This window comes from Pongo pygmaeus, chromosome X, assembly GCF_028885625.2.
Source record: "Pongo pygmaeus isolate AG05252 chromosome X, NHGRI_mPonPyg2-v2.0_pri, whole genome shotgun sequence".
Taxonomy (NCBI): Eukaryota; Metazoa; Chordata; class Mammalia; order Primates; family Hominidae; genus Pongo; species Pongo pygmaeus.
The window spans coordinates 158,724,043-158,739,804 of NC_072396.2; the positions used below are offsets into that span (position 1 = coordinate 158,724,043).

At 65.5% G+C, this 15,762-nt stretch overlaps 1 protein-coding gene across 11 annotated transcripts; it reads left to right on the forward strand.

Annotated features, from left to right (window-relative positions):
* Positions 1-750: 750 nt before the first annotated feature.
* Positions 751-15,688, forward strand: PLXNB3 (plexin B3). 11 transcript variants are annotated; one of them, XM_054471267.2, is made up of 36 exons: positions 751-845; positions 2,040-2,149; positions 3,445-4,485; positions 4,818-4,997; positions 5,481-5,609; positions 5,695-5,795; positions 6,341-6,470; positions 6,643-6,799; positions 6,889-6,997; positions 7,079-7,193; positions 7,309-7,434; positions 7,516-7,632; positions 7,862-7,955; positions 8,038-8,207; positions 8,416-8,567; positions 8,762-8,867; positions 9,466-9,596; positions 9,830-10,006; positions 10,118-10,313; positions 10,459-10,698; positions 10,786-10,944; positions 11,017-11,168; positions 11,278-11,378; positions 11,452-11,675; positions 11,797-11,975; positions 12,166-12,232; positions 12,459-12,786; positions 12,928-13,031; positions 13,229-13,322; positions 13,558-13,730; positions 13,878-14,038; positions 14,298-14,445; positions 14,611-14,675; positions 14,746-14,821; positions 14,950-15,024; positions 15,285-15,688. In XM_054471267.2, exons 2-36 carry the CDS (start codon positions 2,105-2,107, stop codon positions 15,387-15,389), a joined length of 5,727 nt encoding a protein of 1,908 aa, XP_054327242.1. In that variant the 5' UTR covers positions 751-845; positions 2,040-2,104; the 3' UTR covers positions 15,390-15,688. The 11 variants fall into 11 exon arrangements, 10 of the variants coding, with proteins under 10 accessions (XP_054327242.1, XP_054327241.1, XP_054327244.1 ...); XM_054471266.2 differs by having other exon boundaries at positions 14,746-15,024; XM_054471269.2 differs by lacking the exon at positions 3,445-4,485.
* The last annotated feature ends 74 nt before the right edge of the window (positions 15,689-15,762 follow it).

Below are 15,762 nucleotides of genomic sequence, written 5' to 3' on the forward strand. Positions count from 1 at the left end.
GATTCTCCTGCCTTCACCTCCTGCCCTGGGTCCAACGCACAGTCTTCAGAATGCTGCCTCCCCAGAGCACCTCTGGAACACACCCGCCTCTCTCCATGCCCGTGACCAGGCCTCCCCACATTCTCTTCCCCAGGGCCACCAGCTTGCAGTAGCCCACGGCAAGGCAAGTTCAAGTTCTCAAGCCTGGCCACAGAGACCCCACCTGATTTGCTGACCTCCGCCACACCCTGGAAGATGGCCCTCGACCAACCTTGTGTTCCAGTCGGTGGGAAACACTGGTTTTTCCTTAACGCCATGTGGGCATGTCACATGCAGGCCTGGCCTGGGGTAGGCCTCAGCTCCATCTCCTGCCCAACGCCTGCCAAGGTTCATGGTTCAAGGCCATGTAGCCTGACGGTTAAGTGAAGGGGCCCTGTGGTTGACTCAGCCTTGCCACATACTAGCTGTGTGACTTTATTCAAGTTTCCTAACCTCCCGTGCCTCAGTTTCCCAACCTGTGTTTGTTTCTGAATGGTGCCAGCGCCAAGCCCAAGCCTGGCATCCAGTAGGTGCTTCGTGCCGGGTTATGGAATGCCCACCCGATAGGAGGGCGCTGCCGTCTCTCACCTGCCAGGTGCCCACGGTCAGTACTCCATCATGCCCGCTGCGGCCAGCAGAGGGCAGCAGCGCCCTGCCCTGCACCACTGGGCAAAGGGGCGGGCGGAGAGAGGCTGGGCTGCCTGGCCAGGCTTGTTGGGATGAGTCGGACTGGGCACGATTGCATTGTGGGGAGGGAGGCTGGGGCTCTGTGAGACGTGCTCCTGGCACCGCCAGCTGCTACTTGGCCCTCGCCGGTGGCCCGCCAGGTAGGCAAGAGCTGGGGCAGGCTTGGGCTTGGGCTTGGGGTGCAGGGGCTACCAGGCCTCAGGGCAAGGCATCAGGGTGTGCTTGGGCCAGGGAGAAGCTAGGGTCTCAGGGCCAACTGGCTGGGGTCAGGCAAGAGCCCTCGGGTGTCGGCCCAGCCTGACGACGGCACTAGGTGTCTGGGAGCACGGTGTCCCCCAAGCGGTAGCCCTGGGGTTAGGAGGTGGGGAACCATGTTTCTTCCCCGAAATGGGGAAGCCAGCGCCAGCCTTGGGCAGGGTACAGGGTAGAGAGGCTGCCCGCCTGGCTCCCCACCCCCACAGCCACCCAACTGGCCCAGCCAGGTGGCAGCAGCCCACTGCCACCTTGCCCTGGAGCCTACTGCTGCCGTGCTGTGGGGGAGGCAGAGACCCCATCCCCAGTGCACCTGCTCCTGTGCCACTGGCCAGGGTGGCCTGTGAGGGTGACAAGGGGGCTAGCTGCTAGGTGCCCCTCTCTTCCCCATCCCCTGCATGGACGGCATCTAGGCCGGCAGGATGGTGCTTCAGAGGGTGGGGTGGACAGCCCCGGCCTGTGGACCCTCTGCCTCAGCCCATCTCAAGCAGCCTCCTCCCGTGGTCCTGCTCACTGCCACCATGCTGTACCTGGCACCACTTCACCAGTCCCCAGGGGCAGGGCTGGGCTGGGGGTGTGGAGGAAGATCTTTTGGACAAAGGCAGGCATTGAGGGCCAGGATTGGCACTTCACCCAGGCCCCAAGGCTACCAGCCAGCATTTGCAGGGGCTCCGAGGCCCACCCCGTGCCCTTCACAGGGACCCGGGGAGTCAGGGAGGGGCATGCTTAGTGACACAGGGGTTGCAGGGCCAGAGGGGGAGGGCTAGCTGGAGGAAACCCCGGCCCTTTGTCCCCGGATCCCGGGGGTGGCTCCCTGAGGGTGGGAAGTGGCAAGAAGCCCCCTGTCCAGAACAGCCCAGTGGGGGTGACAGCACTAGCGAGTGGGGCCCTGGCCTGGCCTCTGGACAGAGGGAACATTGTTGTGGTGGAGGCAGGGCTGCCTTGGCCTGGCCACTATTGACAAAGCTGCCAGCTGTGAGGGAGCCCGGTCGCCAGGCCCTGGGCACCACCCCCACCGCCGCCCCTCCTTCCCCAGGCCAGCTCGAATGGGGCTGAGCCTCGACTGTCTCCCTCCCACTCAGGACAATGCCCCCCCACAGCCATCTCATGCCCATCGCCACTGCCCTGGGGCAGCTGAACTGAGCGTATGTGCCACTCCACCCAGGAGACCCCTCTGCTGCACCACTTCATGGTAAGTGCCCAGGCCCGGTGTCCCCAAAAATGTTCCTGGGAGGGGCAGGGTAGGGCAGGATGGCTGTGGCCAGGCCCAGGACATACAGGCTGCAGCCTCCCTCACGGCAGACACTGCCCCAGATAGCCCGGGGTCCGCAGGAAATGTCCGTGCTCTTCCTGCCTGTGTTCCTGAGATAAGGGGCTCCTGGGCCTTCCTCCAGGCGCTGCTCTGCCCCGCGTCCCAGCGGCCCCACTCCTGGTCAGCATGTGACCACACACCCAGGGCAGCATCTCTCTGTGGAGGGCAGGAGGGGCCACAGCAGGGGCTGCTCTCACCTCTCACCCTCAGGGGCTCAGCCCCGGGGTCCCACCAGGCACACCCAGGAACCATCTCCAGTCTGGCACACCTCCCTGCCCCTTCCCTGACCCCTCCCCCGGCCAGCTCCTGGTCTGCTCTTCTCCCGGGACACTCCCACACTGAGGCCCCCTGTGCCAGGCCCCGAGAGACCCAAACTGCTGGGGCCCATGGGGCAGGAGCAGGCCTCCCCGCACCCCTGCAGCCTGTGTTGTCTCTTGGCACCCCTGGCTTCTCCCAGCACCCCCGCTGCCTTGCCCCAGTGCTTCCTCGCCCTGGAGCTGGGCGCCAGCATGGAGCAGGCCAGCATGGAGCTGACCCCGGCTCCTCACTGACTTGCTCCTTGCTCAGCCCGCGGCTGCCTGGCTCTTTCCCCCAGCTGGGGAGGGTTCCTCCTTGCAGCCGGCCCTGGCTGCCCAGGGCAGGTTTTCTCTCCCCGTCTGGTCCCTTGGGGCACACGGTGGCCTCACTCCTCTCACCCTACTTAGATCTCTCTTGTCTGGGTGGCGGGCGCAGGGGCACGCTGTGACACAGCTTCCGCCAGCCTTCCAGCTCCCGCGGCCTCCCTCCCTCCCCTGCCCTGTCTCCATCCCTGCCCCCTCTGTAACTCACAGTCCCTCTGTTAGCTCTTGCGGCTTTCCAGGACCTGCCCCCCTTCAACAATCTACATGCATATAAAGTAGGAGATGAAAGAATTCTCTCCTTGTGTGCTTGTGCGTGCATGCATGCACCCCTCCCTGCCTCTTGCTCCAGCTCTTGGACACTGTCTTTGTCCCTCCTTATGTCTTCCTCTCTCTGTGCCCCCTCTGTCTCCTCGTCTCCGCTCACTCTCTCTCATTCTCCATCTCTCTGCCTCCCTCCCTCCCTCCCGGGCCCTGAGCACTCTGGCCTCTCTCCACCCCACCTTGCACCTTCCTCTGCTCCGCGCTCCCACTGCCCTGACCTGTGCCGTCTCACAGGCCCCCGTGATGGCTCACTGGCCTCCCTTCGGCCTCTGCCTCCTCCTGCTGCTGCTGTCCTCACCACCACTGCCCTTGACAGGGGCCCATCGCTTCTCCGCACCTAATACCACTCTCAACCACTTGGCACTGGCACCTGGCCGAGGCACACTCTATGTCGGCGCAGTGAACCACCTCTTCCAGCTCGGCCCCGAGCTGCAGCTCGAGGCCGTGGCTGTCACTGGCCCTGTCATCGACAGCCCTGACTGCGTGCCCTTCCGTGACCCAGCCGAGTGCCCACAGGCCCAGCTCACTGACAATGCCAACCAGCTGCTGCTGGTGAGCAGCCGTGCCCAGGAGCTGGTGGCCTGCGGGCAGGTGCGGCAGGGCGTGTGTGAGACACGGCGCCTTGGGGATGTGGCCGAGGTGCTGTACCAGGCTGAGGACCCTGGTGACGGGCAGTTTGTGGCTGCCAATACCCCGGGAGTGGCCACGGTGGGGCTGGTGGTGCCCTTGCCCGGCCGGGACCTCCTGCTTGTGGCCAGAGGCCTGGCGGGCAAGCTGTCAGCAGGGGTGCCACCCCTGGCCATCCGCCAGCTGGCCGGGTCTCAGCCCTTCTCCAGCGAGGGCCTGGGCCGCCTGGTGGTGGGCGACTTCTCCGACTACAACAACAGCTACGTGGGGGCCTTTGCCGACGCCCGCTCCGCCTACTTTGTGTTCCGCCGCCGTGGGGCCCGGGCCCAGGCTGAGTACCGCTCCTACGTGGCCCGAGTCTGCCTGGGGGACACCAACCTGTACTCCTACGTGGAGGTCCCCCTTGCCTGCCAGGGCCAGGGCCTCATCCAGGCCGCCTTCCTTGCCCCGGGCACCTTGCTAGGGGCGTTTGCCGCGGGCCCAAGGGGCACGCAGGCGGCGCTCTGCGCCTTCCCCATGGCGGAGCTGGGTGCCAGCATGGAGCAGGCCCGGAGACTTTGCTACACGGCGGGCGGCCGGGGCCCCAGCGGCGCAGAGGAAGCCACCGTGGAGTACGGCGTCACGTCGCGCTGCGTCACTCTGCCCCTTGTGAGTGGCACGCCCTTCCATCCCCCCTCTCTCTGTGGATGGCTGGCATCTTTCAGCACTGGGCAGGGGTGCCCGCCCATGGGAAGTGCCAGCCAACCTCTCAGCCAGGGGTCAGATGAGTCTCCAGGTCTCCTGCCTGCTCTCCACCCGTTTCTTTCTGCCTTTCTCCCTCTGGATGCTATGAGCTTGCCGGGTGCCCTGGCCCTTCGGCCCTGATTGCTGGGCCTTGGGGTCATCCCAGGGTGCTCTCCTCCCGCTGGCAGCCTGGGTATCCCCCCTGACTGCCTCTCTGCCCTCTTCCGGGGGTTGATTCTCCACTCCCTGCCATGTAGGACTCCCCCGAGTCATACCCCTGCGGCGACGAGCACACCCCCAGCCCCATTGCTGGCCGCCAGCCCTTGGAGGTCCAGCCTCTGCTGAAGCTCGGGCAGCCGGTCAGCGCCGTGGCAGCCCTCCAGGCAGACGGGCACATGATAGCCTTCCTGGGGGACACCCAGGGCCAGCTGCACAAGGTGAGGGCGCAGACTTGCTGTCCGGCTGGGTGTGCCCCTGGCCACAGAGGCTCAGGAAAGCCCCCAGCAACCTCCACCTCTTAGCCCGCATCCCACGGTTGGGTCAGGGGACTTTGCCACACAGTGACTGCTGGCTGGGCGCTGCCCCCTGCATCCCGGCCTTCACCAGCTGGTGAGGTGGGCAGGGTGTGGTGCCTCCTGGTGACCTTCCTGTGTCCCCATAGCTGCCCTCCCACCTGGCAGAACTGTCCCTGGTACACGGGGCCTCACCCAGGCTGCCGCTGCTGCCCCGGTGTCATGGTTCCCTGGAGAGTGTCCTAGGCCTGAGGGTGCTGAGTGGGGGAAGCGATGTGTCCTCCCTCGATGGCCCGGCAGGAAGGGGAACTGGCTCTAAAAAGGAGCCCCCACTGGGAGGAGGGCATGTCCCTAGAACAGGCAACCTTTGGCCATCTGGCCCAGCCTCGTCCTTGTCCCCCCACTCAGGTCTTTCTCCACGGCTCCCAGGGCCAGGTTTACCACTCCCAGCAAGTGGGGCCTCCAGGCTCAGCCATCAGCCCAGACCTGCTGCTGGACAGCAGTGGCAGTCACCTCTATGTCCTGACTGCTCACCAGGTGAGGGCCATCCTGGGGCTGAAGGGGCCAGCACACACGGCCCGAGTCTCGTGCCCATTGCCTCTCTGCTCTGCTGCCCCTCCAGGTGGACCGGATACCTGTGGCAGCCTGCCCCCAGTTCCCTGACTGTGCCAGCTGCCTCCAGGCCCAGGACCCACTGTGTGGCTGGTGTGTCCTCCAGGGCAGGTGAGCACGGGGCCTGTGCCTAGGCTTGGGCCAACAGGTGGTGTGTGCCAGGAGGCTGCCCCTGGAAGCAGCCCTAGGCATGCCAGGAGGCCAACCCTGCTTGTTGGAGAGACTCGGGGCCACCACGGAGGTCACCCATCCTGCCCCATCTCACGGAGCCATGAATCTGGTTGGCACCCGCCTTTTCCGACACCACCCAGCCTGTGGGCTCCTCATCCCAGCAGCCCCAGCCAGGGTCCAGAACCCCCACACAGCTATCCTCCAGCCGGTGCTCCACACGGCAGCCCCAGGAATCCTTTAAGGCAGCCCTGAGTCACTGTGCGTCCCTCAGCCCAGCCGCAGCTGCCTCTTAGGGCTGGAGCCCACGCCTTGGCCATGAGGCCCTGCCTGCTTGGCCCCTTTCTCTCTGGGCACAGTCCCCTTCACGCCTCCTGCTCATTGCACCCCACTGCACTCCAGCTGGGCCAGCCTCCCCAGCCCCCTGTTGCCGGTCATCCTTGGAGTCTAGGACCCCCACGGTGACCTGATGGTCCCCTGCCTGGCAGGTGTACCCAGAAGGGCCAGTGCAGGCGGGCGGGCCAGCCGAACCAGTGGCTGTGGAGCTATGAGGACAGCCACTGCCTGCACATCCAGAGCCTGCTGCCGGGCCACCATCCCCGCCAGGAGCAGGGCCAGGTAAGCCGCCCACCACCACTGGGCCCTCTGGGCAGCATGACCACTGCCTGGAGCACAAACCCCGCCTGCCTCCCGTCCTCCTTCCTCTCCCATAGCCTCTGCTGCCACCCCCAGCAGTGGCCGCCCCCTCTGCTCTGGCTCCATCTCCCGGTTTCTCCCTGCTGCATCCCAGGTCACTTTGTCCGTCCCCCGGCTGCCCATCCTGGATGCAGATGAATACTTCCATTGTGCGTTCGGGGACTATGACAGCTTGGCTCATGTAGAAGGGCCCCACGTGGCCTGTGTCACCCCTCCCCAAGACCAGGTGCCACTTAACCCTCCAGGCACAGGTGAGTGGCCCATGGGGTAGGGGGCTGGGGTGGAAGCTGGAGGGGTAATGAGCTACCTGACCTGTCCTGCCCCCACTGTCCCCTCCCAGACCACGTCACTGTGCCCCTGGCCCTGATGTTCGAGGACGTGGCTGTAGCTGCCACCAACTTCTCCTTTTATGACTGCAGTGCCGTCCAAGCCTTGGAGGCGGCTGCCCCGTGAGTCCCTGGGCCTGCCTCCTGGGGTAGGGGTGGCGACCCCAGAGGGCACTCAGTTGAGCAGCCGCCCTGCCCCTCTAGGTGTCGCGCTTGCGTGGGCAGCATCTGGCGGTGTCACTGGTGCCCCCAGAGTAGCCACTGCGTGTACGGAGAGCACTGCCCAGAGGGCGAGAGGACCATCTACAGCGCCCAGGAGGTGGGTGGGCCCGAACTTCGGGCAGAGACAGGGCTGTCCCTTCTCCACCCTTCCCAGACCCGCCCAGCAGTAGGCCCTTTGAGTTCTGAAGGGCTGAGGGCTCTTGTTTTCCCAGGAGGACGTCCGGGTGCGTGGCCCAGGGGCTTGCCCACAGGTCGAAGGCCTGGCAGGTCCCCACCTGGTGCCTGTGGGCTGGGAGAGCCATTTGGTCCTACGTGTGCGGAACCTTCAACATTTCCGAGTGAGCTGTCAGGAGGGAAGGGGGCAGTGCAGTGGAGTCTGCCAACAGCGTGTCCACGCTCCTGACAGCGTCCTTCCCCAGGGCCTGCCTGCCTCCTTCCACTGCTGGCTGGAGCTGCCTGGAGAACTTCGGGGACTGCCGGCCACCCTGGAGGAGACAGCAGGGGATTCAGGCCTCATCCACTGCCAGGCCCACCAGGTGAGTGGCCGCCCTCCAAACCCTCTTGCCCCCAAGCTTCTGTAGACCCTCAGGGGTCTGCCATCTTTGTGGAGAGCCTGCTTGGGGCCCATAGCCTCTGTCCGTGGGCTCCAGTCTTGGGGGGAGAGGCAGGGAACGATCACATTCATTCTGGGGGGTGGCCCAGAGGAGACAGGAGTCAGAGGTGCCCTGAGTGGGCACCCAGCCTGACCCCATACTCTGCCCACAGTTTTACCCCTCCATGTCCCAGCGGGAGCTCCCAGTGCCCATCTACGTCACCCAGGGTGAGGCCCAGAGGCTGGACAACGCCCATGCTCTTTATGGTGAGCCTGAGGGCAGCCAGGCAGGCGGGGCAGGGTGGGTGGCAGACAGGAGGCGCTCAGCACACTGCCTGACCTTCCCTAGTGATCCTGTACGACTGCGCCATGGGCCACCCCGACTGCAGCCACTGCCAAGCGGCCAACAGGAGCCTGGGCTGCCTGTGGTGTGCTGACGGCCAGCCTGCCTGTCGCTATGGGCCCTTGTGCCCACCGGGGGCTGTGGAGCTGCTGTGTCCTGCGCCCAGCATTGATGCAGTGAGTCTCCTGACGGGCCCCCACAGCCCAGTGGGCCACTTCTCCTGCCGCATACTGTCCTGTCCTCCGCGATCAGACCAGCCCTGCCCCAGGCCCCCAAACCCCAGCAGCTCGGCCTGGCTGGGCTGGTTGGCTGGCCGGGCACCCAGCACTGCAGAGTGGAGTGTGGGTGCGGGGGATCCCATCTGCCATCATTTGCCTGCTGCAGGTCGAGCCCCTGACCGGTCCCCCTGAGGGAGGCTTGGCCCTCACCATCCTGGGCTCCAACCTGGGCCGGGCCTTCGCCGACGTGCAGTACGCCGTGAGCGTGGCCAGCCGGCCCTGCAACCCTGAGCCCTCTCTCTACCGCACCTCGGCCCGGTGAGGCACTTGGAGGGGTGAGGATGGGTGGGGAGGCCCTCAGAGATGGCCACCCAGAGATAAGGAAGGCCTGTGGCCAAGAAACCTGGGGCACTCGGTCAGGGGAGGGGTGGAGAAGGTGCGCTCGGTAGCAGCTGGTGGGCTGTCCCCTGCGTCCCTGGGCCCTGAGCAGCTCCCAGGCCTCCGCTTTCCAGGATTGTGTGTGTGACATCTCCTGCCCCCAATGGCACCACTGGGCCCGTCCGGGTGGCCATTAAGAGCCAGCCACCAGGCATCTCAAGCCAGCACTTCACCTACCAGGTCAGTGGCCTCCCAGGTGCACCCTACACAGGGGAGGGTACGAGGGAGGGCCAGGAAGGACAGGCGCCTAATGAGGATGTCAAGCTGGCTCTGCCGGGAGCAGGAAGCACCGCTGCATGCCTAGGAGGGAAGCCATGGCACGTGAGTGGAGGTGGGCAGCCAGGCCAGTCTGGGGCACGAAGCTCTCGGGACCTGTTGCCCTGGGCACTTGGTGGCACCGTTTCCCGGGTGGGAAGCCTGGGACAGGAGCAGTGGGGGCAGGGGTGGGTTCTGCCCAAAGAGGCAACTGGATTTGAGAGTTTAGAGCTCCAGGTCTGGGGGCTGTAAGCTGTGGTGGGGAGGAGGCTGTCCCAAGGGGGACAGAGTGGCAGTGAGGATGAAAGAGCCCCACTCCTACTCCCCATGCGGCAGGGGTGGGTGGGAGGACGGTGGCCAGTGTGCAGTGGCCTCAGGAAGGAGGGCGTGGTCCACTTTGGCCCCAGGAGGTGAAGCCCAGAGATGACCTGCGCTTCAGAACCGGAGGGCCTTGGGCATGGCCCAGGGGGGTGAAAGGGCCAGGCTGGGCTGCCGTGCCTACCCAGCCCGCGCTGTTCCCCAGGACCCTGTCCTGCTGAGCCTGAGTCCTCACTGGGGCCCCCAGGCAGGGGGCACCCAGCTCACCATCCGAGGTCAGCACCTCCAGACAGGTGGCAACACCAGTGCCTTCGTGGGTGGCCAACCCTGTCCCATGTGAGTCCCGGCCTGGCTGCCGTCGGGTGGTGGGCACTCCCATAGGCCTCAGCGTCCTTTCTACACAGTGGGGGTGGTACATTCAGAGAAGTGGTTGCTGTGGCCACCCCCAGTGGTCCCTGCCCTTGTCAAGGCAGGCAAAGTAGGGCTTCTCCTACGGGGGTTGGGCCAGGGCTCGGGTAGAGGGGCGGTAGTTAGAGCCGAGATGAGAGACCCCACTACCCATCCTGCAGCCTGGAGCCAGTGTGTCCGGAAGCCATCGTGTGCCGCACCAGGCCCCAGGCTGTCCCAGGAGAAGCAGCAGTCCTTGTGGTCTTTGGCCATGCCCAGCGCACACTGCTCGCCAGCCCCTTCCGCTACACCGCCAACCCCCGGCTTGTAGCAGCGGAGCCCAGTGCCAGCTTCCGGGGGTGAGGATCAGCCCACAGGCCAGCCTGTGCACCAGGAAGGAGGGAAGGTGGGATGGGGGCTGGGCTGTGTTGCCCACCGCCTGCCCACACCCGACTGCCATCCTGGTACAGGGGTGGGCGACTGATCCGTGTCAGGGGCACCGGCCTAGACGTGGTGCAGCGGCCCCTGCTGTCTGTGTGGCTGGAGGCTGACACAGAGGTGCAGGCTTCCAGGGCCCAGCCCCAGGACTCACAGCCAAGGAGGAGCTGTGGAGCCCCTGCTGCGGACCCCCAGGCTTGTATCCAGCTTGGTGGGGGGCTGCTGCAGGTGAGCCCCTCACCAGCAGGCGACAGGGCTGTCCCCGACCATGCCCATGCCCAGTGGGGAGGGGGAGGGCAGGCCACCATGCCCCTAGCAGCGCATAGTGGAGCCCAGCTCACTCCATCTGCGGTCGGCCCTGAATGCCCCACAGTGCTCCACTGTCTGCTCCGTCAACTCGTCCAGCCTCCTCCTGTGCCGGAGCCCTGCTGTGCCAGACAGAGCCCGCCCGCAGCGGGTCTTCTTCATCCTGGACAACGTGCAAGTGGACTTCGCCAGCGCCAGTGGGGGCCAGGGCTTCCTGTACCAGCCCAACCCCCGCCTGGCACCCCTCAGCCGCGAGGGGCCTGCCCGCCCCTATCGCCTCAAGCCAGGCCATGTCCTGGATGTGGAGGTGAGGGCCACCTTCAACCCTGCCCCGCCAGGGCGCTCAGGCCGCCTCTGTGGGGGCCAGCGGCTTAGGCTCCCATGTGTGTCCCAGGGCGAGGGCCTCAACCTGGGCATCAGCAAGGAGGAGGTGCGCGTGCACATCGGCCGCGGCGAGTGCCTGGTGAAGACGCTCACGCGCAACCACCTGTACTGCGAGCCGCCTGCGCACGCTCCGCAGCCTGCCAATGGCTCCGGCCTGCCACAGTTCGTGGTGAGTCTGTGCCCTGGGTGGGCAGGTGGACCGGGTGCCGCCGGCATGCACTCAGGAGCCGTGCCCCCCCAGGTGCAGATGGGCAATGTGCAGCTGGCTCTGGGCCCTGTGCAGTACGAGGCTGAACCCCTGCTGTCTGCCTTTCCCGTGGAGGCCCAGGCAGGCGTGGGCATGGGTGCTGCAGTGCTGATCGCCGCCGTGCTCCTCCTCACCCTCATGTACAGGTGAGACCCGCCCACCCCCAGCACACTTCCCTCCTCGCCATTGGCAAGGGTGCCCTGGCAGGCGGCTAGCCTGGCCGTGGCCCTGGCTGATGCTGGCCCCGGGCTGCAGGCACAAGAGCAAGCAGGCCCTGCGGGACTACCAGAAGGTGCTACTGCAGCTGGAGAGCCTGGAGACCGGAGTGGGAGACCAGTGCCGCAAGGAGTTCACAGGTGGGTGCGGAGGCAGGGGGGACAGGGTGCCCACGAGGCCTGAACTCACACCTCGGCGCCTCCTGGCCCGCAGACCTCATGACGGAGATGACCGACCTCAGCAGCGACCTGGAGGCCAGCGGGATCCCCTTCCTGGACTACCGCACCTATGCCGAGCGCGCCTTCTTCCCTGGCCATGGCGGTTGCCCGCTGCAGCCCAAGCCTGAGGGGCCAGGGGAGGACGGCCGCTGTGCCACTGTGTGCCAGGGCCTCACACAGCTCTCCAACCTGCTCAACAGCAAGCTCTTCCTCCTCACGGTGAGGGCTGCATGGCGGGAGTCCCCGGTGGGCAAGGAGGTGGGGCTGGGGAACTACTGGCCTGAGACAAAGGTGGGGGAGGAGTGGGACTTCCCGGGATGAGCCTCCGACCCCTGCCCAGCTCATCCATACCCTGGAGGAGCAGCCCAGCTTTTCCCAGAGGGATCGCTGCCACGTGGCTTCGCTGCTGTCGCTAGCACTACATGGCAAGCTGGAGTACCTGACTGACATCATGAGGACCCTGCTGGGTGACCTAGCGGCCCATTACGTGCACAGGAACCCCAAGCTCATGCTACGCAGGTTGGCCTTGACCTGGACCCAGTGGCGGGGATGCGGGCTTGCCACAGACCTGCCCCCATCGCATCCTGGGCGGGCTCTGTCCAGGGGCGGGTGGGGCCAGGAAGCCCCAGCAGGTGGAGGGAAGGAAAGTGAGATGTCCTCAGCAGGGACACAGGCACAAAGGCCTGACCCTGTGGCCGGCTCCCCGCAGGACAGAGACCATGGTGGAGAAACTGCTCACCAACTGGCTGTCCATCTGCCTGTACGCCTTCCTGAGGGTGAGGGGCACTGTCCCGCCTGCCCCCAGCCCTGAGTGGCAGACTCCTCCCCTCTTGCCATGAGGGGGCTGCTGCCTGCGCCCTACCTGACCAAGGCCCGGCAAGGGCGGCTTTGGAAACGGAAGGACTTTGAACCCTCTCCGGGGCTGGAGGCGAGGCAGAGGCGAGAAGGGCTGTCATCGATCCCCCCTCGCTTGGCTGATGCTGGCTCATCTTGGCAATGCAGGAGGTGGCTGGTGAGCCACTGTACATGCTCTTCCGGGCCATCCAGTACCAGGTGGACAAAGGCCCCGTGGATGCCGTGACAGGCAAGGCCAAACGGACCCTGAATGATAGCCGCTTGCTGCGGGAGGACGTGGAGTTCCAGCCCCTGACGCTGATGGTGCTGGTGGGGCCCGGGGCTGGCGGGGCCGCAGGCAGCAGCGAGATGCAGCACGTGCCAGCCCGGGTGCTCGACACGGACACCATCACCCAGGTCAAGGAGAAGGTGTTGGACCAAGTCTACAAGGGCACCCCCTTCTCCCAGAGGCCCTCAGTGCATGCCCTAGACCTTGGTGAGAGAGCCAGCCCTGCCCACCCACCCCAAGGACCCTTCCCTACCCCTCCGGCACCGGGAGCCTCTCAGCTGTGTCTTACTATGAATGTGGGGCATGGAGAGCAGGCTGTAGACTATCTGCTTCCCTGACTCCCTCCAGAGTGGCGCTCGGGCCTGGCTGGTCACCTGACCCTATCGGATGAAGACTTGACCTCCGTGACCCAAAACCACTGGAAGAGACTCAACACCTTGCAGCACTACAAGGTGTGAGCAGTGGCGTGGCGAGGCGAGGCAGGGCAGGGCGGGGCTGGGGCGGGGCGGGGCGGGGCTGGGGCGGGGCGGGGAGGGGAGGGGCGGGGCAGGGCGGGGATGGGGCGGGGAAGGGTGAGGCAGGGCAGGGTGGGGTCGGTGTAGGCGCCTGGCTAGGGATCAGCACAGCCTCTGCTCCCCATCTCTGCCAGGTCCCCAATGGAGCAACAGTGGGGCTCGTCCCTCAGCTGCACAGTGGCAGCACCATCTCCCAGAGCCTGGCCCAGAGGTGCCCCTTGGGAGAGAGTGAGTCCCTCAGGGTCGGCCCTGACCTGGGGCCACTGGAGTCCAGGTTGGGAAGGCAGAACTCCTGGCCACGCATCTGCCTCAGCTTCATTCCCCACCCCACCGAGATCTTCTGCCCATCTCTCCTTCCTTTCTTCCAGTCCCCACCCTGCCCCACCTTGTCGGGGGAGTGGACTGGGCATCCCAGGCCAGGGGCAGGGGGTATAGCCCTGAAGCCAGGCTCCTGTGCCCTCAGACATCCCCACGCTGGAGGATGGCGAGGAAGGGGGGGTGTGCCTCTGGCACCTGGTGAAAGCCACCGAGGAGCCAGAAGGGACCAAGGTGCGGTGCAGCAGCCTACGGGAGCGGGAGCCAGCAAGGGCCAAGGCCATTCCGGAAATCTACCTCACCCGTCTGCTGTCCATGAAGGTTGGTGCGGCCTGGGCGGCTGGGCCTGAGAGGAGGCTCAGCCAGGGACCCCGACCAAGCCAGGGTGTGGGAGGAGCAGGGGCAGCCTCAGACGTGGACGGCCCCCACACCCTGCCGTCCACACGGCCCTTATCCCTTGCCTCGCAGGGCACGCTGCAGAAGTTTGTGGACGACACCTTCCAGGCCATTCTCAGTGTGAACCGGCCCATCCCCATCGCCGTCAAGTACCTGTTTGACCTTCTGGATGAGCTAGCAGAGAAGCACGGCATCGAGGACCCAGGGACCCTGCACATCTGGAAGACTAACAGGTGCCTTTCCTGCTGCCGCACCCCTGCTGTGCACATGGTCCACTGAGTCCCAGAGGGACCAGGACATTCCCAGGGTGGATGCCCCCACCTGGGGTTTCTGGAACTTACAGGAAGATCTAGGGCCCAGGTCACCTGGGCCACCAGGCCAGCTTCCAGCGGCCCCTGGCCCCGAGTGTGTTGCCAGTAGGCTGGAGTTCATGGGGCGGAGATCACAATGGCAGGCCAGGGCCTCACGCCCACGCCTGCCCTGCGCCCCCAGTCTGCTGCTGCGGTTCTGGGTGAATGCCTTGAAGAACCCACAGCTCATCTTTGATGTGCGGGTGTCGGACAATGTGGACGCCATCCTTGCTGTCATCGCCCAGACCTTCATTGACTCCTGTACCACCTCGGAGCACAAAGTGGGCCGGGTGAGAGCAGTGCCAGCAGCAGCAGCTGGCAGGGACTTGAGGAGGAAAGGCTTATGGGGGAAGCCTAGAGGGCTCTGCACGGACCTTTGGGTGGGCAGTGGCAGCATCATGGGGGCGCCTTCACCTCCTAGCTCATGCCTAGTGCCTCCCCTCCCTCCGGAGCAGGATTCCCCAGTGAACAAACTGCTCTACGCCCGGGAGATCCCACGCTACAAGCAGATGGTGGAGAGGTGGGTGTCAGAGGCATCGGGGCTGCGGGGATGGGGGCTGCCCCACGCCTAACTCAGTCTGCTCCTCCAGATACTATGCGGACATTCGCCAGAGCTCTCCGGCGAGCTACCAGGAGATGAACTCTGCCCTGGCTGAGCTCTCCGGGGTGAGGCATGGCCCGGGGGGTGCGCCTGTCTACATGTGGGTGGAAAGACTAGCAGAGCAGAGTGGGGAGACTTGGGGCTTGAGGACCAGGCTGGGACCTCACTGCCCCCCTCCACGTGGTGCCCCCAGAACTACACTTCTGCTCCCCACTGTCTGGAGGCTCTGCAAGAACTCTACAACCACATCCACAGGTACTACGATCAGGTGAGGCCCAGGGTGCTCCGGAGGGGAGGCGCAGTGGAGCGGGAGGCCCGTGGACCCTCCCGGGGGAGCAGGGGTGCCAGCCCATGCTGGCGGGACCCAGGCTGGGGAAGGGACTCGGCTTTCATTCCAATTCCCCAGGGAGACCCCAGGCAGCCCCCACTGGATCCCGAGGCTCCTGCGGAGATGGAAGCAGGGTGGGTGGCCCTGGGCCAGCAGGCAGAGGGGCAGGCTCAGACAGGCACCCTCCTCTGCCCGGGCAGATTATCAGTGCCCTGGAGGAGGACCCTGTGGGCCAGAAGCTGCAGCTGGCCTGCCGCCTGCAGCAGGTCGCCGCCCTGGTGGAGAACAAAGTGACTGACCTGTGAGCTCTGGGCTCAGACAGCAGCAAGCCGGATCCACCACCACCGCAGTGCCTTATGACCCCGGAACCGAGCCAGCCACTGAGGGGAGCCGGCAGAGCCTGGGGGCACAGGGTGCAAAGCCAGGCACTGTGCCCAGCAGTGGGCTCCCTGCCTGCCACCTCCCCTGCCAGCCCGCCCACCTTCCCCCCACCTGGGATTGTTTCTAATTTATAAGGATCCCCCTCCTTCCCCCTCTCCCCATTGTATTTATTTGCCTGCTGGAAAATCACATCCGGAAATAAAATAGAAATGTCTTTTTATTTTACTTTGAGACGGAGTCTCACTTTCTCTCCCAGGCTGGAGTGCAGTGGCGCAATCTCGGCTCACTGCAACCTCT

Coding starts and splice junctions, on each gene's coding strand:
- PLXNB3 (XM_054471261.2), top strand. CDS start 3,172: ATGAAAGAATTCTCTCCTTGTGTGCTTGTGCGTGCATGCATGCACCCC. Junction 4,486..4,817: donor GCTGCGTCACTCTGCCCCTT/GTGAGTGGCACG, acceptor CCTGCCATGTAG/GACTCCCCCGAGTCATACCC. Junction 7,633..7,861: donor TCCACTGCCAGGCCCACCAG/GTGAGTGGCCGC, acceptor CTCTGCCCACAG/TTTTACCCCTCCATGTCCCA.